Source organism: Triticum urartu, chromosome 3A, assembly GCF_056163025.1.
Source record: "Triticum urartu cultivar PI428250 chromosome 3A, HENAU_Tu73, whole genome shotgun sequence".
In the NCBI taxonomy this organism is placed as follows: Eukaryota; Viridiplantae; Streptophyta; class Magnoliopsida; order Poales; family Poaceae; genus Triticum; species Triticum urartu.
This window is the reverse complement of record NC_141875.1, coordinates 708,472,383-708,495,393: the sequence shown is the minus strand read 5'-3', so window position 1 is coordinate 708,495,393 and position 23,011 is coordinate 708,472,383. Positions and strand designations below refer to the sequence as shown.

The 23,011-nt window shown below is 45.0% G+C and overlaps 2 protein-coding genes and 1 pseudogene across 2 annotated transcripts; 1 reads left to right on the top strand and 2 right to left on the bottom strand.

The window, feature by feature from the left end:
* The first annotated feature begins 3,255 nt into the window (after window positions 1-3,255).
* Window positions 3,256-3,831, top strand: LOC147981957 (uncharacterized). The gene has a single exon (XM_087516158.1). It carries the CDS (start codon window positions 3,256-3,258, stop codon window positions 3,829-3,831), a length of 576 nt encoding a protein of 191 aa, XP_087372284.1.
* Window positions 3,832-4,359: 528 nt separating this feature from the next.
* LOC147981956 (L-gulonolactone oxidase 2-like) lies at window positions 4,360-15,879 on the bottom strand. Its single transcript, XM_087516157.1, has 4 exons — window positions 15,187-15,879; window positions 12,633-12,679; window positions 10,375-10,951; window positions 4,360-5,451 (listed from the first exon to the last, which is right to left on the bottom strand). Exons 1-4 carry the CDS (start codon window positions 15,877-15,879, stop codon window positions 4,360-4,362), a joined length of 2,409 nt encoding a protein of 802 aa, XP_087372283.1.
* Window positions 15,880-21,374: 5,495 nt separating this feature from the next.
* On the bottom strand, window positions 21,375-22,146 carry LOC125547269 (putative L-gulonolactone oxidase 6 pseudogene; annotated as a pseudogene).
* Window positions 22,147-23,011: the final 865 nt, after the last annotated feature.

Sequence of the window (23,011 nt, the reverse complement as noted above, 5' to 3'; positions counted from 1 at the left end):
GCCACAAGGCATTCGGCCGGCCCAGTAGTCATACCGTTGGTATAAATTTTTTCCTTTTTTTACGCTGTGTTTTTCTTATCTAGTATCTTATAATTTTCTTCCTTGATTTCTTTGGTCTTTCACTTTACTGCATTTTTCCAATGCTTTTATTTTATTTCCTTTTATTTTTAATCAATGCATGTCAACTTAATTTCAATGCACATTGTAAACTTTTAGTACATATGTGTAACATTTTCCAAATACATGATTCAAATTTTATATAAAAACTTATTTTCAAACAGATTCAAGAAATGTTATATTTTTCAAATACATGTTGGAGATTGTTTTAATGAGATGATTTTTTTAAAAACTACATAAGTAATTTTTTGCATTGTATAGACGTTTTTAAAAAATATCACAAACATTTTCTGAAGACATATTAATATTTCTTTAAAATTTCCTGTAAATTGTTTCGAATACTTAAGTTTTTTTGCATACCATTCCAACATTTATTTACATTGCACACACATTTTCCTTAAAATTTCATGTACATTGTTTTCAAACATGTCAACATTTTTTTAATGTCATGTGCATTTTGTTAGTGATACAAAAATCGTTTTTGAATTAAGATTTTTTGTTTACATTTTATAAATATATTTTTAAATAGAAGGGATTGTTTTGCTGAGTGAGTGAACATTTTTTGGATTTCACGAACTTCTTTTTCATAAACTATCAACAGCTTTTTAAAGTTTCGCAGAAAGTTTCTTTGCACACCATGAAGATTTATACATGACCAATTAACCATTTCAGAAATATAAATAAATTTAATGAAACAAAAAATAGGTAAAGAAAACATTCGCTCGGAGGCAGTCCTCCCTTTCGCGATGAGAGCGCCTCAAGTGAGGGTCCCCACTAGGAGCTCATTTTTCTGTTATAAGCGAGACAAAGCCCTATATGTCGCTTGCTGCGGCAAAGTGTAGTACTTTCACACTAGCTGCCATTCTAAAGCCCAATGTTAGGTCATCTTAGCTGTTACGTTTTCCTAGTTTTAGGAAGAGTTCATGTACGTTTTATTTTCGGTTTTGGGAACCCTCTACCAGGTTCATTGAAATGGCTTTTTGCTTCTTTTATTAGTTTTGTGGTTTCATTTAATTTTCTTTTATCTTTCGTTTTAATTTTTTTACTTTTTTTCTTCTCTTTTTTCCTGTTTCTTTTTTATTTTTACATAATTTTTTTAAAGTTGTTTAGAAATTCATATTTTTCCATGTTCCTCAAAAATAGTTTACATTTTCCAGAAATTCAACAAAAATACTAAAAAGTCAGAATTTCTATTTTTTCGAAATTTAAAATTTCATACACGTTTTTCAGAAAACTTCATTTTTTTCAAAAATGTTTGGAATTTTAAATTTTGTTCACAATTTTCAGTCATTGTTGGATAAATCAAAAAAAAATTGGGAAAATTAAAATTGTGTTCACGTTTTGAAAAGTTGCTCCAATTAAAAATAAATCATAGTTCAAAACGTGTTTTGCTTTAAAAAATTGTTCGTCATTTTTAACAATTTCTTTGTGTTTTTGAAAAAAAGATGTCCTGCTTTATGAAAAATTGTTCGGGGGTTTTATCAGTTTTTCACATTTTCAAATTTTGTTTGTGTTTTTCAGAAAATGTTCTGAAAAAAATTCAACAAAAAAATTTGATTCTCGATACTGCAATTTGTTCTTAAATAACTTTGCATTGACCAGGAACCGAAAACAAATAACCATTACACTAGCTAGTTGCAAGCGATTAGAGTCCGATATCATATATAGCCGGACTCGCCAAACCCCCCTCCCCCCCCCTCCCCTAATATATGCCAGGGTGGACGGTCCGGTCACTTGCCGGTCACAAAAAATTTACTCAACCGGGCTCCTCAAACCGGACCTATACGCCCAGGCTGATCGACACACCTCATATCCTGCCAAAATTTAGGGCGGATATGAGGAGGCCCGGACGCATCCGCCAAGTCGGATTGACGTGCGGGCACCCGTTGAAACCTAGCAGTTCAATGAGAACGCCGCTCCGGTGTTGTCCGAGTTGCCAAATCCGGCTATTTAAGAAGGACGACGACACCCCAACCCTAGCCCATCCCATTTCCCCTGTACCTCCCCTCTACTATGCCACTTTCTAATCTGCTCGCCCTTCGTCAGTAGTCATGGCTTGGCAGTGGATCACCACATATGCCATGCTCACCCTGGCGCGGCAGTTTGAGGTGCTGGAGGAGATCTAGGTCAGGCGTGAATCCGGAGGACTCGGAGGATGAGCAGGAGCAGGAGGAGGAGCAGGAGCTTCGACCGACTGAACGCAGTCATGGAGGACTTGAAGGAGGAAGAGGGGGAGTGCATAGGTGAGACAAATCTGGCGCCTCCTACTGTGGGTTTCGCCATGGCAGACAGGCTGGCGGAGTACGAGGTCGCCCAATCGAAGGAGCACCTGAGCAGCAAACAATCCTCGAGTTCAGTCGGTCGAAGCTCGAGGTGAAGAGCAACCGTCGCTTCCTCCGCGCTGCGGAGCGTGCCAAATTCTTCGCGGGTGTGGACGAGGCGGCCAACAGGCAGGAGGACGAGGTGGCCCATGAGTAGGGGGTCGTTCTGTCCGGCACCGCTGGCACGGACGTCGTCTACATCTCCGACGGCGAGTAGTGTTAGTAGAGTAGTTCATATCTATGTAGTAGTGCATGGTTATTTTGTGTCTGCATAAGTAGCATGGGTTGGAAAGTGTAAATTTAAGGTATGTTGCTGTGGCGGACGAAACATGAGTGGTGAACGGGCCCTGTCCATTGACGTATAGGGCGCCGGATTTAATATCTTTCGCTGTAGATGCTCTGTGTTTGCGAGTTCGACTTGTCGCGAGGACGCTCCTTTTCTTGGCGTTTTTGCTTGACGCGTTTAAAAAAAGAAACTCGCTTCGCTCCTACCCCTCCCCTCGATCTTAGCATTTTAGGAGCTCATTTTTCAATCGCCCAGCCCAACCGCTTCTCGGCCTTAGAGCATCTCCAACAGCCGCGTCAAAAGACACGCGCGCGTGGTAAATTGGCTTTATAGCGCGCGGGACGTTTACGCGCGGTCCAGCTGTGGCGCGAAACTAGCGCGCGCGAGAAACGATTGCGCGTGCGCAGGAAAAGGCGGCCGCTCGCGCGCTACATTTGGCGCCCCTATAAATTGCAGCGCCTCCGTCGCTCTCTCCGTCTCTCCATCGCCCCCTGCCGCGCTCTGCCGCTGACACGCCACCACCGCGCCACGATGCCGCCTCGGCGCCGGGGAGGTACGGGCTACCGCGGCGTCCGCGTGCGTCCGGCCGGCACCTACTCCGTCGAGATTCGGTCGGGCGGCGACATGCGGCTCCGTCTCGGAATTTTCGACACTGCCCAGGAGGGCGCCCGCGCGTACGACGCTGCGGCGTGGCGCCTCCTGTGGTCCTGTCAGGACATGAACTTCGCCGACGTGGCGACGCGGAATCGCGCACAGGAGTTGGTGCCTTTTCCGCGGCTTCTCACTGACGAGGATCATCGCAAGCATCGGAGGCGGGAGCATCATCTCAGGCTGGCCGAGATGGACGAGCAAGCCATGGCGTTGTGGAGTCATCGCTTCCCGGAAGACACCAACGAGGAACAGTTCTTCGCCCAGAGGAGGGCGAAGAGGAGAGAGGAGCGAGCCGACTATCGCGAGGACAAGCGAACGCGAAAGGCGGTCGCTAAATACAACCAATCGCTAGGAGATACGTCCTCCTGGAACTCCGACGACGAGCGGTTCCTTGATGCCTATGCTCCGACGTCGGAGAAAGACATCACTGAGATAGAGTCCGAGTCGGACGGGTAGTAGTAGGAGAACTATTTACGAAACCAAATATGTAGTAGGAGAACTATCTACGAAACCAAATATGTAGTAGGAGAACTATCTACGAAACCAAATATATAGTAGAAAAAACTGAAATATAGTGCGCCTGCTGGAGCGGCGTGGGCGCGCTTTAATTTACGGCGGCCGCTGGAGCCAGCGCATCGCTGCGCGCAAAAGCTGGCTAACCCGGCGCTGTATCGCGACTTTTAACGCGCGGCGCGTTGCGCGGCTGTTGGAGATGCTCTTATATATGTTGGATCGCTAGAATCGACTAGCGGTGCAACTCTTCAAAAAAGAAAAGACTAGCGGTGCAATTTATGTAGTCACATTCTTGTAAAAAAAAGTGTAGTCACATTCATTCATCCAATTATAGAATCAATCAGTGGTCTTGGTCCAAATCAAACGGCGCATACAAAGGTGACTGAAACATAGCAAAGTTCCAGGCAAGATGTACATAAATGATCTTGTATTTGAAACATTACTTACTTGCGATATGAAGATAGTAATAGACTACACTTTGGTGCAGACTCTGGCATTCATGTGGACCTTGCCGGGCCGGCAGACGTAGCCTTGTTCCGGCGCGCAGTGCACGTCCTGCGAGCACACGCACATTCCTTCTAGCGCGCACCCAGGTGCGATATTCGTCGGTGTGTCACCAACAATGCCGAGCATCATGTCACTCCAATCGCTGGAGAAGAGGCCATCCGGGTCGTAGGCGTCCTTGACAAGCAGGAACTCGTGCATTTTGGGGTATTTGCGAGACGCGCCGACAAAAGCGACATTGCGATTCTTTCCCCAGTGCGGCAGCCCGCCGTACTTGAATATCCCTATCTGCTCGATCTCCTCAAGGACGTCCTCGTAGAGGCGCGCCCTCCTTGGGTCGCGGCTGCGGTAGTAGGTCATGTCGAACTCCACCATGTCGGCCGACTCCCCGCGCACTGCCGACTTACCGAGGTACGCGGTGGATGACTTGACATAGCGCATTAGGATGCCGTTGTAGAGGTCGATGCCGCAGAGAGACTCCGGATTTAGGTCATGCAGCTGTCGGACCTCCTCGATGAATGCCCTGGCGCGGCTCACGGGCATGCTGAAGGCGGTCTGGTGGAAGAAGCCGGTGCCCCTCACGCGGGGGTCCCAAGGGCAGGTCGTCCTGAGTCCGTCCTCTGGCGCTGTCAAGCAGCCACCCGACGCCTGCATCCGGTCTTGCCGCCCTATCACCGGATACCCCGTGAACGGCCAGCCGCTCCTCCGTGCTAGGCCGTACCCGGCCGCCGAGAGCGTCGTGCGGATCACCCTCGACGTCAGGCACTTACTATTGCCGTCGTCCGCCTGCTCCGACAGCTCCTCAGCCAGTCGGTTAGCTCCAATCAGCAGGGTCGAGGTGGGGCGGAAGCCAATGAAGTCGAAGACACCCTCACCAGAAGCGTTCATGGGCAGCCTGTCATCCATGCGGTACACCGCTCGCCCTAGACCCGGGTACCAGGTGATGTCAGCGAATTCGTGCTCGTAACCGAACTCGGGAACCCGCTCCGCGAGGTCATCGTCGTCCCGCTCGATGAACGTAGTTGAGCGCTTGAACAGAGGTTGTAGCGCTAGGGTCACCTGCAAATTAAATCAGAGTACGTATTATTTTCTTAGTGCAAGAACCGCCACACACAACCCATGCTGTTATGCACCATATGGAAAAACTCCATATGCACCATGCAATATCGCCACACGCGTTCAAATCTTGGCCGGTCTCACAAATTTCCACTAAGAATGAGCTACTGTCCGTTTGAGCAAAAAATCTTTGCATCGCGAACACGAGGTTACCGTGGTTCCTGGGGCAGCTCGGTAGAGGGTGGTGGCGCTGGCGCCATTGGTTCTGGATCCGGCCGGCGTGAATTAACAGGAGGGAGTGCCTCTACGTCCCTAGTATGTCCATCCCTAGGATTTTGGGTAGGTTTGCTTTTATGGCGATCGATCTAGCGCATGCATGCATGGCATCGGGCGACCCTCCCACCGGGCGCCGCTCGACTCTCTTTTTTCTCTGGTTCGTGAACAATGTAGGCCGAGCAATTAATGGAGGGAGCCCGGTTGAAAAATCAACCCAAAGGACTCCCAAATTCTGATCGCAAATTTAATTCGGGACCATATACAATATATATGCATGGCTGTCCGGAATCGACCTAAATGAATGCACTACATGAAACGGAGCGTTTCTTCGCTGTAGTTTCTAGTTTGCGTCATTCGGGTTTTCATGCAAGTCACGGACTAAATCGGAGTCACCGTTACCAGAACTAGCATACATATATGACTAAGGTGGTGTTTGATTCTCTAGTCCTAGAACTTTTTCTAGTCCTTAGGATTTTTTAAAAAAAACTCTCAAGGAGGTGCTTCTAAGGACTTTTAGCAAAAAGTCTTAAAAAAGTCTGACCCTATTTGGTTTATCCCTTGAACCAAACACCCCATCTGGGAACGACTACAGTGTAATTGACTGAAATAATTTTGGGTCAATCGACTGACCCAAAATTGTTTCAGTCGAGCCTACTGTCGGATGAGAGCTACCATGTGTATATTTGTACATAGTACGTAGTCCTACCCCCACGTTTATGGTACTTCTACACAGTTCTATTCCTAACTAGTAGTTCCTAGAAGCACATCTGCACATGAGCTAGCTTGGCATGTTGGCTGAAAAGCTACCTGCATGCCTGTGCATATGCGACTACACATAAAACAAACAATGATAGAAAATTGTGCACAGTTGGCACAGAAATTGCACTGTTTCGTTTTTTTTGCAAGGGGAAATTGCACTGTTTCATAATATGCAAAAAAGCATATAGTAATGCAATTATTAGACAACGGTATGAACCGCACACACATTACATTAAAAATGAGTGATTTTTATACTTGTTATGAGGTCAATTATTTGATTGGCGCTTAGTTTTTTACAACATGCTCGGACCCTAAAATAAAAAATAAAATAAAAAATATACTAGTAGAATGAGATCGGTATTGCCTCTAAAGAAAGAAAATAAAATAAAATAAAATAAAAACAAAAAATCAAACAATAAAGTTTTCTATAGAAGAATGAAACGCTTTAAGAAGAAAGAAAATGAAAAAAAAACAAAAACAAAATGAAAATAATAAAGTTTGCACTGAAATTGCACTTTTAGTAATAGCAAACAACAAACATATAATATTGCAATTTTGCACTCTACTATAATTTACGCACATGTTGTATAGTACTTGTGTGTACTTATTTCAAGAAAGAAAAATATAACATTTTCTAAAAAAGAATGAAATAGTGGCATTGGTACCGCCCTTTAGGAAGAAAGGATTGAAAAAATAAATCATGGTAAATTTGCACATAATTTACACATAAATTGCACTTTTATGGCTATGCAAGAACTAACATATACTAGTAGAATTTACATAAAAAATAGGTTTTAAAGAAGGAATAAATTAGTGTCATTTGTATTACCCTTAAATAAGAGAGAAAGTGAAATAAAAAATTAAAACTAATTTTTTTTCAAGATTAGTACTCCCTCCATTCCCTTATATAAGGCCACTATGAAAAATACATTTTGCATGTATACAAGGCCACTAACAGGAACTGAGGCAAAAATTTAATAATGTTTTCTCATACTAGCAACTTGTTTATACTTGCATGCATGTAGTCATAATGACACTGTGCTACTTCCTTCTCCTTCCTTCCTTGCATGCATGCAGGCGTATTAATGATCCCAGTTAACAAGAAGAAAAGTTGACTTGCAAAGTAGTCATCAAATTTTACCTAGGTACCTGTAATTTGAGTTTATGGCCTTGTATAAGGGAATGGAGGGAGTATAAAAATCGTACTTTTTATAATATGTAAGAAGAAACATATAGTAGTGAAATTTTCATACTCTAATATGATGTATACAAGTAGTACTTGTGTGCATATATTTACACACACTCAACATAAAAAAACACGTAAAGAAAAAAACTAAAACAAAAAATAACAAATAAAAGGAAAAAAAGGAAAAAGAAAAACGCATAGAAACAGAAATCTGGAATAAAAAAAGCAAAAATACCCACAAAAGAAAGAGTGAATATGTGGCAGTGGTATTACCATCTAAGAACAAAGAAAATGGGAAAAATAATCTATAACAAACACTGACAAAATTTGCTTGAAATATACATAAAAATTGAGCTTTTAAAAAATATGCAAGAATAAGCCTATAAAGGTGGAACTTTTGCAAAAACAAAATCTAAGGAGAAATGTATAGTGGCACATAATAGTGCATTTTTCACAAAATTACAATTTACACACAAATTATACATTACTTACGTGTATATATTTTATATTCGCCCAACATCCAAAATATACCCATAGAAACCGACAAAAACCAGAAGTAAAAACGCAGGCAAACAACCTAATAAGAAAACATGTAACAGTCTTCAGCCCAACAAGAAATCGACTGACCCAAAATAGGGGTCAATCAAAAAACGTCCAATCCAATACAAGAAACAATGCACAACAGGAAAAAAGCAACTAGCACGCATCTTGGAGAAGCAATTGACGGTCAAAAAAATCGAGTGACCCAAAACTTAAAACTCAGTCAGCTGACATGTAGCTAAAGTGTATGACTAAACAGTAGTTGTACGTACTGCGATCTGTTTACAAACACACACGTGCTGAAATCGATGCCCTAGCTAGGACATGCATGCACCTGATGTGGTTGATGTAAATGTATATACTTATGAGAGAATGTACTGAGATCTGTTTAAAGCACGCACGAGCTGTGTCTGTGAGAGCGTCCATAATTGGGTGCTACTAGCTGCTTGCCAAAGAAGGAAATCTCACACTTGAATGCTGGTTTATTTGGGCCGTACACATGGTGGTCCGGTGGTCCGAGATCCACAAACGAAACGTGAGCTCCTTAAATGCAGTACACATGGTAGTAATATCGAGTATTTCCACAATGTAATTTGTCAGTTTAGGCTCTGTTTGGAAGCAAAGTTTTCGAAAAACCGGCCTAGTTTGGCAACGCAGTTTTTGTAAAACCACAGTATTCCAAAACCTCACTATTTTAATGTGCGGGCAATAAATACTTTGGTTTCTAAAAGGCATAGTTTTTCTAAGTTTTGATAAAACTGTAGAGGCGTTTGGCAAATGGCAATTTTATTAAGTTTCTTTGATTTTGACCGATTGTTCTGTCGTTGCATGGATGATCTTGACCATACCTAAAGCCGAACCTAATTCAGCTGCACTCACGGCCGGATCAACTCGTGCTAACAGCCGCTGTATGCATGCTGGGCATGAGCACGTTCTCTACTGGATGCTAGGATACATAGTTGAGTTATCTTTTGTGATCCATAAAAAATGAAGCATTCTGACAGGCACTAAATGTGCAGCTTGCGCGTCTAGAAGAAACAGTGGTAAAAAGGAGCAGGGACTAAGTCACTCGTACGTGTACTCTGGCCAGATAAATCTATCATCTAGCAAAGTATTGGACATAATAAGATGGACTCAGAGAGACCAATGAGCCAACATTTCGCAGTTTTTTAAAAAAAGAGGTCCCAACCTTTTTTTCAAATACCACAAAAACACCATAGTTTTAGAGATATTATGGTTTCTTAAGCTGCAGTATTTTTTTTTATCCAAACACCTCAAAGTATTTAATACTGAAATTTTTTCAAAAACCACAGTATTCCTAGAAAACTTCAAAATTACTTAGCTCCCAAACGCGTGTTCAAATACTATGTTTTTTTATGTTGGGGATAAGGAACACTGTAGTATATGAAAACACTGTTTTTAAAAGTATTGTGAAGATAGTGATGTGTTTGGAAATCATAGTATGTAGTGTTGTATTTGGCCAACTTCCTCTTTTTCTCTTTCTCGGTTTTTGTAAAAGAGTGGTCTGGACCCCTTTTTTAAATACTGCAAAATACTATGGTTCTATGGATGTCATGGTTTATAATACTACAGTTTTAACTAGAGCCAAACATCTCAAAGTATTTTTCAAGACCTTCTTTAAGTATTGATAAAAGGGGTCCAGATCATGGCTTGAGACCGTGCAGTCAGCTTTGCCATCACCAGACGAGCACTGCACCGGGTCTGGTGGGGGGCTCGCCGTGGCCTGGCGGCTAGCTGCCGGCGCACTCAATATCATGAGGAGGAGGAGGAGGACCCGCAGCTGCACTGGATTCATCTTGCTCTTCTTGTTCTATTTGATCTGAGCCTAAGAGCATTTCCAGCCGGCCCAGGAAGCCCCCCAAGCACGTTTTTGCGCGCCGGCAGATAAAAATCTTCCCGCTCGTGCCCCAAAGTCTCCTTTTTCGCCGGATGAAGCAAAAATCAGCGCCAACAGCCTCAACCCAAACCCAGGAACCCGAGGGGCACCTGGGGAGGCTAATTTCGCCGTTTTGCAGGCGCGCCCCCACCTGCAGTGACATATCTTCTCTCTCCCTCACCTTTTCGTCTCTCTCCCCACCTTTTCGTCTCTCTCTCTCCCCACCTTTTCCTCCTCCCGTCGCGCGCATGCCTCCTCTCCAGCTTGCCCTGTCGGCCGCCGCGGCGCCTCCAGTCCTCGTCGACGCCGCACTGACGGCATCCCCGGCCACCGGCGTCGAGGGAGGAAGCGGTTGCTCGGCCACGCCCAAGATCTCCTCCACCTCCTCCCGCAATAAGCCAGCACCAGCGCCGTCGCAAAATGCTGTCCCTGTCCCGTTCGGTGGCGCGGCCGGAGACGCCGACGCCGGGGCGGCGGCCCTAGGGCCAGTGCTCGCCTGCCCGAGCTCTGGGGACAAGGGAGGCGGCAGCTCCTTCGCGTACTCCACGGGCGGCCCCGGCCACAGCGAGCCACGGGCGGCCCCGGCTCCTTCGCGCCCTCCACGGGCGGCCAGGGCGCGCGCGGCCAGGCACGGGCGCGCGCGGGCACGGCCACGGGCGCAAGAGGGCGGCGCGGCCACGGACGCAAGCGGGCGCGGGGGCGCGAGCAGCGGCGGCCATAGCGGACGGGGGCAGCAGCGGCCAGCGGAGGCGGCGAGAACGCGCTGCTGGAAAGACGGGGCGGCTTGGGGGTGGACATGGCTGGGAAGATTTTCATCCCGGACCAAAATCTTCGCCGGCACCCCCCTAAGCGACAAAAAAATGCCTCCTGAAAGGTTCAACGGCTGGAGATGCTCTAAGGACTGCCGCAGCCACACCTCAGCCCTACAGGCTACAGGTAGGTATAAGAATGGGCTATATAAGCAACGAGCTAGCTATCTTCATTTGTGGTGATCGTTCGTTGAAAAGTCGAACGAATTAATGGCGCACATGGGTTAGTTGGATTTTGTCTATTTCAGCACACATCTCTAAAAGTTGCTATTGTCATATCAGGTAACATGTGTGCAAATTTTTTTTATTGGAATTCTTTCTCAAAAACGGGTTTTTTCAAATGTTGAAAAAGGTATGTGTTACACATAATTGGCCTTGAACCATTAGAATATGTATTGTCTCCCTTCTAATACATGAACAATTATTGGTCAGGTAAGGGCATCTCCAAAGGAGACCTATAAAGCTTCTATTTATGTCCGAGCATACAAATTTGTTCACTTTTACAATTCAATGTGGACTCTTATCGGTCCGCGAAAGCGGTCCGGATGTCCGTTTTCTGGCAAACTGGAGACACAAATAAGGGAGATATACCGGAGTCCGAATATCCACTTGACCAACCAAAAACCTTCGTATGGTCCTCTTATTTTCTCTCTCTCCGCACATGCATGGTCCCCTTCTCCTCTCCTTCCAATTGAACAGCACACCATAATATCCCACCGCATGCATGGTTCCCACCTACTTTTTCTCCTTCCGTATCATGTCCGCAAACCACGTCCGGACACAAAAATGGACATATACCGGAGGAATTTGCGGGTCAGCATTGGAGATGCCCTAAGAAAGTTGTGTCCATGTGATGCTTTTCAAAAATATTATTTTCCAACCGGTTGCAATGATGATTGCCTTTTCTGGTTTGTATTCGTCTGAGCAACTGTAACCTTTATTAAAGATTAACGTTCGTAGGAATACAAATGATATTGGACATAGTCGCAAGCCACAGGTGGCGCCCGGAAGCCAGGCGGGAAGGTACTTTTGCGAGAGCATGAGCTTCGCCATTACGATGGTCGATCTCACACAAGATTGTAGTGTAACGGCAAGGAGCTCGGGACCCGATGTTGGCATCGACCTCCACACAATCAGACTGATCTCAGGTTAAGATCACATGCCAATGATATTGCCTCATTGCACGCATGAGCTTCGAGCGGTGACGGGTCTGTGAGACAGTCGAAGACACGAACCTAGGCGTCAAGGCACACACCTTCTTTATCTCGACAAATCAGTGCTACCGCTCCTTGACGGGCCGCCATCGCCCTTGCAGTCTCACACATGTTACCTGGAATTGCATGCAGGTCCCTAGCCGGTACTGGCTTACTCAAAGCGACAGAATTAAGATCCTCCAGGAACTTTGTGATATATAAAACATGTAGTGCTCATAAGGCTTTGGTAAGTGGTTCGTAGCTAGCCGTAGATGTAGCATTTTCGCATACGACCCATGTAGTCATGCACCATCTGAAAAAATTCCATACTATGCACCATGCAATATCGCCACGCACACGTTCAAAATATAGTTCCTTAGTCCAACTTTATTTATATGGGAAGTTGAGATGCACGTTTCGTGATGGTCTCACAAGTTTCTGCTAAGAATTAACTATTGTCCGTTTGAGCAAAAATCTTGCATCACGAGTATCCCTCCACGCGTTAGGGAGGCACAGGAGGTTACCGTGGCTCCTGGGGCAGCTCGGCGAGGGTGGTGGTTGTGGAGTAGGGCTGCAACAAAAGTTTGAGGCTCGTAGCCGCTCGAGATTGACTCGTATTTTGGCTCGATTCGAGATCGACTCGAAAAAAAATGAGCCGAGTATGAACATTTTATGTAGCTCAATCAAGAAATGAGCTGATCTTGAGCCAACGCAGGCTCGCTCGATTTTAGTTCGATAGCCCGATATCATATAATTATATTGCATAATTGTGATATATAATAAAAAGAAATTGGAAATTTGTTACCATATGGACAGTAAAAAAATTACCATAAATGTTGTGTGCGATTTTTCTCCATTTTACCTACTATTACCATACATGGTAGCTTAATTAAGTTTGGAGAAATTTTAGCCCCAATATGGTATGTGGTCAGCCATGTGCAAAATATCATGTTATTTTGGTCAAAGTTTGAGATTAGACGCACCTTCATTTTCTTCTATTGCTAGTTCATCCATGATCTCTTGCTATTAAGTACTAGTCTTCAGTTGAGAGAGAATAAGTTGAATTATATAAGAGAATGGCGTTTTGGAGGCCAAGCTCCATGGAGGCCTTCATTTTTGAAAAATTCAAATTCAAATTTTTATGTTTCAAAAAATTCTGAAAATATATGTGAGTATGTAAGGATGTAACCCACATGTGTGTAAAATTTCATGATGAAATACGTTGAAATGTGACCTGTACAAAAAATAAAAATTCATGGCCTGGGAGGATGAATAGTATCATATGTTAAACAACCCCAGATTTGTCTTTTTTGCACAACCCTCATTTCAACGTGTTTTGCCCTGAAAATTTACACACATGTGTGTTATACCTTCATGTATATCTGTACTTTTTTTCAATTTTTTTAAAATGTAAAAATATGATATTTGAGTTTTGAATCTGGGGGCCTTCAGTGAGCTCTATCACCAAAAGCAATTTCCGATTATATAATGGTTTCTTATGTTGTGTTTTGGCCTGTCTTGTTTAATATTTTTTGTAGATTATTAATATAATTATCTTATTTAGCTCGAAACTAGCTCGACATCGACTCGAGATCGTTACAAGCTAAGCACGAGCCACTTTCTACAGCTCGACCTCGAGCTTCGCTCAGTTTGAGCTCCCTCGAATTTTAGTATAAATTAAGTTGTGCCTAATACAACTTGCTAGAACTCGACTGGTTTGCAACCCTATTGCGGAGTAGGTTGGATTTCTGCGATCGATCTAGCGCATGCATGCATGGTTGTTCGCCGGTAGCAAGAATAATTGGTCACTCCGCCTGAAAGGACTCTCTTTTTTGCTCTGGTGAACAATGTAGGCCGAGCAAGTAATTGAACGTCTAGCAATTAAAGGACGGGGCCCCGTTGAAAAATCAACGGACTAATTCTGTTGCAGGTTTAATTCGGGCCCATATACATGCATATGCGTGGCTGTCCGCGGATCTATCTAAATGAGTGCACCGCCTAAAAAAATGGAGTGTTTCTTCGCTGAGGTTTGTAGTTTGTGATCAGTTCAGCATGTCTGCAGTATATACCACTAATCTTAACGTGACTAGATATGTTATTCAAGACATTCGGGTTTCCATGCAAGTCATGGAGTGAGTCAGAGTCACTATTACCAGATGTACCATACATGTATGACTAAACAGTAGTACAGTACGTACGGTGATCTGTGTACAAACAAAGGCATGCTGAAATCGATATATACCCTAGCTAGGGCATGCATGTGGTTGATGTGGCTGATGTAAATGTACTTGTACATGGTCATATATGAGAGAATGTACTTAGGTCCCCCCGCAAAAAAAGAAAGAAAGAGAATGTACTTAGGTCTGTTGAAAGAACGCAGTAGGTAGTTGGGAGAGCCTCCATATAAATGGACGCTAGTCCAGCTGTGAGAGCCTCCACATAATTACCAAAGCAGGCACTCTCAATTTGTTTGCAATTTTTAATTCGGGCCGTACACATGGTGGTCCGGATCTAAATGAAACGTGAAACGTGGGCTCCGTAAATGCAGTATAGTACTCCTTCCGTCCCATAATATAAGAATATTTTTGACACTACACTAGTATAAAAAACGTTCTTATATTATGAGGCGGAGGGAGTAGTACGTAGCAAACACACCGTACAGTACCCATGATCTTAACATACAAGTGATTATAGATAGATATTCCCTCCCTTTCGGTTTATTATAAATCCCGTGAGTATCCCTAGATCATCAATTTAATCAAACAAATATATGAGCTATAGGCCAAAAAAAAGTATAGCACTGAATTCGTATTTGAATAAAGTTTTTATTGCATATTTTTTCTGATATGTAACTCATATTACGTTGGCCAAATTGATGATCTACGGTTACGCACATGCATTGCAACAAGAAGGGATGGAGTATGTTATCCAACATTTTTATGTCATTCAGGTTCATGCAAAGTCAAGGACTAAATATGGAGTAGCAAATACCAGTAGCTAGCACACCATATGCAAAAATATGCTGAACTACTTAGGCGCGGTATGCTTGCGGTTGATCAGATGTAAAACGTAACTTACCTGCGAGATGACACCAAGGACGCCGAGCGAGACCTTCGCGGCGTCCATCTCCGGGTCGGCGGACGTGAGCACTCGCACCGTGGCGTACCCGTCGGCGGCCGGAGCGGGCGTGACAATGCGCATCCGAACGACGTACTCGTGGATGGCGCTGCCTTTCCCCCAGAGCGAGCTGCCATGCGCGCCCGTGCCGAGCATGCCGCCGACCGTCAGGCCCCACCAGTACGGCGAGTAGGGCAGCGCGAGCTCGCCGTCGGCAGCCGCCGCGATGAGCTCCCGCAGCGTGATGCCGCTCTCCACCGTCATCTCCATCCGCGGCGCATCCACGCCCACGACGCGGTTAAGCCACCTGGTGCTTATGGCGAGGCCCCGGCCATCGCCGGCGCCGGGGCATGCAAGCTTCGGCATGCTGTGGGAGTATCTGGTGGTCACCTTCATCTTGGTCTTGGTGGCCGTGGCGTTCGCCACCGCGCGCACCAGCTCCTCCTCGGAGGAAGGGTACAGCACGGCGCTGGCGCGGCACGTCGACCGGTCCGGGAACACGCCGTACGCGCTTGAGACTGTGCAGTCAGCTTTGCCATCACCAGACGAGCACTGCACTGGGTCCGGTGGGGGGCTCGCCGTGGCCTGGCGGCTAGCTGCCGGCGCACTCAATATCATGAGGAGGAGGAGGGCCGGCAGCTGCACTGGATTCATCTTGTTCTACTTGATCTGAGCCTAAGGACCGCACCAGCCACACCTCAGCTCTACAGGCTACAGGGTATAAGAATGGGCTATATATGCAACGAGCTAGCTATCTCATTTGTGGTGATCGTTCGTTGAAAAGTCGAACATATTAATGGCACACATGGGTTAGTTGGATTTTGTCTATTTCAGCACACATGGGTTAGTTGGATTTTGTCTATTTCAGCACACATCTCTAAAAGTTGCTATTGTTTTTTTTAAAACGAAAACGCCAGATGCGTCCGGCTTTAAATTAATAAAGCCCCAACGGCAGCGTACCACAAGCCAAGTCTTAATACAACACCAAAAGCCCTGCCGGCTTGAGCACCAAAGTTCAGATGAGACTAACAAACAAGCCGCCAAACGAGATTACAGGGCAAAGCCCGTACAGAGCACGCAGGCCCGTCAAGCCACAAAAGAACCGAAGTCATGACTCCCTAGGCATCGCATACACTTGCGCCAGTCGTTGTTGGGCGGTCTTGATCAGCTCAACATCCTTGCGCCTCCCCAACGGACTCCACTGCTGCAATAGAAGGTTACATTTGAAGATGACATTAGCCGGATGATTTGGGAAGCGCCCTTCTATAGTAAACTTGTTCCTAGTTAACCATAAAGCCCAGAGAAGTGCCCCAACACAACTCCACATAACCCGATATGCTGGCCCTTAATCGCATCAAGGAGGTTGAAGAGCTCGGGAGCCGAGCGCGGGTTCCAAAGGACGCCTGCCGCGGTGCGGAGAGCACTCCACGCAAACCTTGCTAACAGGCACCGGAAAAACACATGATTGGCATCCTCCGGTTCCCCACATAACGCACACGGACCCGTGGCCGGCCCATTACGTTTGGCTACGTTCAAGGAGGTGGGGAGCCTATCGCGAAACAGTTGCCATATGAAAAGTTTAATCTTCAAAGGCATCCGCGCTTTCCACAATCCTGCAATCACGGGATGTGTCGGCCCTCGACACAACTTGCGGTATAAGGAGTTCACCGAGAATTTCCCGAAGTTAGTGAGCGACCAGCTCACCGTGTCAGGTTGATCCGAAAGACCCACCGTTTCGATTAATTGCCTCAAGGCCGCGAGGCTTGCCTGCTCGGGTCCATTGAGTTCCCGTTTGAACTGAATCTCGGAAAAAAAGTTGCTATTGTCATTTCAGGTAACATGTGTGCACAATTCTTTTATTGGAATTCTATGTCAAAAACGGGTTTTTTCAAGTGTTGAAAAAGGTATGTGTTACACATAATTGACCTTGAACCATTAGAATATTTATTGTCTCCCTTCTAATACATGAACAATTATTAGTGAGGTAAGGGCATCTCCAAGGAAGACCCATAAAGCTTCGATTTATGTTCGATTGGACACATTTGTTCACTTTTGCAATCTAATGTGGACTCTTATCGGTCCGCGAAAGCGGTCCAGATGTCCATTTTCTGACAAATTGGAGACAAAAATAAGGGAGATATACCGGAGTCCGGATATCCACTTGACCAACCAAAAACCTCCGTATGGTCCTCTTATTTTCTCTCTCTTCGCACATGCATGGTTCCTCTCCTCTCCTTTCAATTGAACAACACACCATTATATCCCACCGCATGCATGGTCCCCATCTACTTTTTCTCCTCCCGTATCATGTCCGCAGACCACGTCTGGACACAAAAATGGACATATACCGGAGGAATTTGCGGGTCGGCGTTGGAGATACCCTAAGAAAGGTAATGTTCATATGATGCTTTTCAAAAATATTTTTTTCCAACCGGTTGCAATGATGATTGCTTTTTCTGGTTTGTATTCTTTTGAGCAACGGTAACCTTTATTAAAGATTAACGTTCGTAGGAATACAAATGATATTGGAGATAGTTGCAAGCCACAGGTGGCACCCGGAAGACAGGCGGGAAGGTACTTTTGCGAGAGCATGAGCTTCGCCATTACGATGGTCGATCTCACACAAGATTGTAGTGTAACGGCAAGGAGCTCGGGACCCGATGTTGGCATCGACCTCCACACAATCAGACTGATCTCAGGTTAAGATCACATGCCAATGATATTGCCTCATTGCACGCATGAGCTTCGAGCGGTGACGGGTCTGTGAGACAGTCGAAGACACGAACCTAGGCGTCAAGGCACACACCTTCTTTATCTTGACAAATCAGTGCTACCGCTCCTTGACGGGCCGCCATCGCCCTTGCAGTCTAACGCATGTTTCCTGGAATTGCATGCAGGTCCCTAGCCGGTACTGGCTTACTCAAAGCGACTGAATTTTCAAGATCCTCCAGGAACTTTGTGATAAAATATGCAGTGCTCATAGGGCTTTGGTAAGTGGTTCGTAGTTACCCGTAGATGTAGCATTTTCGCATATGACCCATGTAGTCATGCAACATCTGAAAAAAATTCCATACTATGCACCATGCAATATGGCCGCACACACGTTCAAAATATAGTTCTTTAGTCCAACTTTATTTACATGGGAAGTTGAGATGTACGTTTCGTGATGGTCTCACAAATTTCTTAAGAATTAACTATTGTCCGTTTGAGCAAAAATCTTGCATCATGCACGAGTATCCCTCCACGCGTTAGGGAGGCACAGGAGGTTACCGTGGCTCCTGGGGCAGCTCGGTGAGGGTGGTGGTTGTGGAGTAAGGCTGCAACAAAAGCTCGAGGCTCGTGAGACGCTCGAGATTGACTCGTATTATGGCTCGATTCCAGATTGACTTGAAAAGAAATGAGCCGAGTATGAACATTTTATGTAGCTCAATCGAGAAATGAGCTGATCTTGAGCCAACGCGGGCTCGCTCGATTTCAGTTCGATAGCCCGATATCATATAATTATATTGCATAATTTTGATATATAATAAAAATAAATTGGATTTTTACCATATGGACAGTAAAAGAACATTACCATAAATGTTGTGTGCGATTTTTCTCCATTTTACCTACTATTAACATACATGGAAGCTTAATTAAGTGTGGAGAAATTTTAGCCCCAATATGGTATGTGGTCAGCCATGTGCAAAATATCATGTTATTTTGGTCAAAGTTTGAGATTAGACGCACCTTCATTTTCTTCTATTGCTAGTTCATCCATGATCTCTTGCTATTAAGTACTAGTCTTCAGTTGAGAGAGAATAAGTTGAATTATATAAGAGAATGGCGTTTTGGAGGCCAAGCTCCATGGATGCCTTCATTTTTGAAAAATTCACATTCAAATTTTTATGTTTCAAAAAATTCTGAAAAAAAAATATGTGAGTATGTAAGGATGTATCCCAGATATGTGTAAAATTTCATGATGAAATACGTTGAAATGCGACCTGTACAAAAAAGAAAAATTCATGGCCTTAGAAGATGAATAGTATCATATGTTAAACAGCCCCAGATTTGCCTTTTGTGCATAACCCTCATTTCAACGTGTTTTGCCCTGAAAATTTACACACATTTGTGTTATGCCTTCATGTATATCTATACTTTCTTTTTGAAATGTAAAAATATAAAATTTGAGTTTTGAATCTGGAGGCCTTCAGTGAGCTCTGTCACCAAAGGCAATTCTCGATTATATAATGGTTTCTTATGTTGTGTTTTGGCCTGTCTTGTTTGATATTCTTTTGTAGATTATTAAGAAAATTATCTTATTTAGCTCGAAACTAGCTCTGCATCGACTCGAGATCGTTACAAGCTGAACACGAGCCACTTTCTACAGCTCGACCTCGAGCTTCGCTTAGTTTGAGCTCACTCGGATTTTAGTATAAATTGAGTTGTGCCTAATACAACTCACTATAACTCGACTCGTTTGCAACCCTATTGCGGAGTAGGTTGGATTTCTGCGATCGATCTAGCGCATGCATGCATGGTTGTTCGCCGATGGTAAGAATAATTGGTCGCTCCGCCTGAAAGGACTCTTTTTTGCTCTGGTGAACAATGTAGGCCGAGCAATTAATTGAACGGCGAGCCATTAAAGGACGGGGCCCCGTTGAAAAATCAACGGACTATTCTGTTGCAGGTTTAATTCGGGCCCATATACATGCATATGCGTGGCTGTCCGCGGATCTATCTAAAGTGCACTGCCTAAAAAATGGAGTGTTTCTTCGCTGAGGTTTGTAGTTTGTGATCAGTTCAGCATGTCTGCAGTACCTAGCATATATACCACTAATCTTAACGTGACTAGACATGTTATTCAAGACATTCGGGTTTCCATGCAAGCCATGGACTGAATCAGAGTCACTATTACCAGATGTACCATACATCTATGACTAAGACTAGTCACAGTGAAGAGTAACATACACTAGTATCCCTAGGCTATATTACTACTTTTATAGTGGATAGTAAGAGGGTGCTTGGATACGTTTTAGTCCCATGACTAAAAGTAGTGGGACTAAAACTTGCTAGCCTCACCCATGCTTGGATCCAAATACTAAAAAGACTAAAATCAAGTTATTGAGCATTTATTATCCTCCAAACCCTCCAATTCAGAACTCGCATGTGTTAAAGGAGAGGCATTAAATGATGAGAGAGAGGGCTAATACATATTTTAGTAGGTTTCCTATGACTAAAAATTTTTAGCCTCAAGATTAGTCCTAGCCTCTCTTTAGTCAGGGGTGCTTGAAACTTTAGCCTCTAAAAGAGACTATTTTTAGTCAGACTAAAAATAGTCCCTTGGATGCAAGCACCCTCTAACCTAGGTGTGATGTCATGTAAAGCTTCATTTATTAGATTATAGACTCATATTGCATTGGAAGATGTGATGTTACTAGAACTACCTCTTTCTTCATTAACTCATTGTCACATAGACAAATTCGCTGAGTTAGATTCGAAGTTACTGCTGAAGTTACTCCTACTGTGGCTAGTCTAAATAGTAGTACAGTGCGTACGGTGATCTGTGTACAAACAAAGGCATGCTGAAATCGATATATACCCTAGCTAGGGCATGCATGTGGTTGATGTGGCTGATGTAAATGTACTTGTACATGGTCATATATGAGAGAATGTACATAGGTCTGTTGAAAGAACGCAGTAGCTAGCTGCGAGACCCTCCGTATAAATGGGCGCTAGACCAGCTGTGAGAGCCTCCACATAATTACCAAAGCAGGCACTCTCAACTTGTTTGCAATTTTTAAGTCGAGCCGTACACATGGTGGTCCGGATCTAAATGAAACGTGAAACGTGAGCTCCGTAAATGCAGTATACCTAGCATACATACCGTACAGTACCCATGATCTTAACATACAAGTGATTATAGGTAGATATTCCCTCCCTTTCGGTTTATTATAAATCCCACGAATATTCTTAGATCATCAATTTAATCAAACAAATATATGAGCTATAGGCCAAAAAAAAGGTATAGCGCTGAATTCATATTTGAATAAAGTTTTTATTGCAATATTTTTATCTGATTCATATTACGTTGGCCAAATTGATGATCTACGGTTACACACATGCCTTGCAACCAGAAGGGATGGAGTATGTTATCCAACATTTTTATGTCATTCAGGTTCATGCAAAGTCAAGGACTAAATATGGGGTAGCAAATACCAGTAGCTAGTACACCATATGCAAAAATATGCTGAACTTCTTAGGCGCGGTATGCTTGCGGTTGATCAGATGTAAAACGTAACTTACCTGCGAGATGACACCAAGGACGCCGAGCGAGACCTTCGCGGCGTCCATCTCCAGGTCGGCGGACGTGAGCACTCGCACCGTGGCGTACCCGTCGGCGGCCGGAGCGGGCGTGATAATGCGTATCCGGACGACGTACTCGTGGATGGCGCTGCCTTTCCCCCAGAGCGAGCTGCCATGCGCGGTGCCGAGGATGCCGCCGACCGTCGTGTAGGGCAGCGCGAGCCCGGCGTCGGCAGCCGCCGCGATGAGCTCCCGCAGTGTGATTCCGCTCTCCACCGTCATCTCCATCCGCGTCGCCTCCACGCCCACGACGCGGTTTAGCCACCTGGTGATGATGGCGAGGCCCCGGCCGTTGCCGGCGCCGGGGCATGCAAGCTTCGGCATGCTATGGGAGTACCTGGTGGTGACCTTCATCTTGGTCTTGGTGGCCGTGGCGTTCGCCACCGCGCGCACCAGCTCTTCCTCAGTGGAAGGGTACACCACGGCGCGGGCGCGGCACGTCGACCGGTCTGGGAACAGGCCGTACGCGCTTGAGACCGTGCAGTCAGCTTTGCCATCACCAGACGAGCACTGCACCGGGTCTTGTGGGGGGCTCGCCGTGACCCGGCGGTTAACTGCCGGCGCACTCAATATCATAAGGAGGAGGGCCGCCAGCTGCACTGGATTCAAATTGCTCTTCTTGTTCTACTTGATCTGAGTCTAAGGACCGCAGCAGCCACACCTCAGCCCTACAGGTAGGTATTAGAACGATAATACTAGTGAGGTATAAGAAAGGTTATGTTCATGTGATGTTTTTTTATTATTTTCCAGCTGGTTGCAATGATGATTTTTTTTCTTTCTGATTTGCATTTCTTTTAGCAACTGTAACCTTTATTAAAGATTAATGTTCATAAGGATACAAATGATATCGGACATAGTCACAAACCCCAGGTGGCGCCTGGAAGACAGAGAGAAAGCTACTTTTGTGAGGGCATGAGCTTCGCCATTGCGATGGTCGATCTCGCACAAGATTGTAGTGTAGTGGCAAGGAGCTCCAGCCGCAACGTTGGCAACGACCTCGACACAATAAGAGGCAATACAAACTGATGTCAAATTAAGATCACATGCCAGTGATAGTGCCTCATTGCACGCTTGAGCTTCGAGCGATGTCGGGTCTGTGAGACAGTCGAAGACACGAGCCTAGGCATCGAGGTACGTGCCTTCTTTATCTTGACAAATCACTGCTACCGCTCCTTGACAGGTCGCCATCGACATATATTTTGGCATCACAGTCCATCGGAGGGAGCCAATGCGATCTCATGGCCCTTGTAGTTGGATGCATGTTTCTTGGAATTGCATGCAGTTTCCTGGCTGGTACCGGCTTACTCAAAGCGACAGAATCAAGATCCTCCAGGAACTTTGTGATAAAACATGCAGTGCTCATAGGGCTTTGGTACTAGTCATCGTGAATAGCGCGCTGTCTAGCCCACCAGATCACTCGCATTCTAACTAACATTTGTGT

Excerpts from the sequence above, each read along its gene's own strand:
- LOC147981957 (XM_087516158.1), top strand. The coding sequence starts at position 3,256 with ATGCCGCCTCGGCGCCGGGGAGGTACGGGCTACCGCGGCGTCCGCGTG.
- LOC147981956 (XM_087516157.1), bottom strand. The coding sequence starts at position 15,879 with ATGAATCCAGTGCAGCTGCCGGCCCTCCTCCTCCTCATGATATTGAGT. Across the intron at positions 12,680-15,186 it reads TCCTTGGTGTCATCTCGCAG|CCCTACTCCACAACCACCAC; the intron begins GTAAGTTACGTT and ends CTTTTGTTGCAG. Across the intron at positions 10,952-12,632 it reads GAGCTGCCCCAGGAGCCACG|GGGGGTGCCGGCGAAGATTT; the intron begins GTAACCTCCTGT and ends TTTGTCGCTTAG.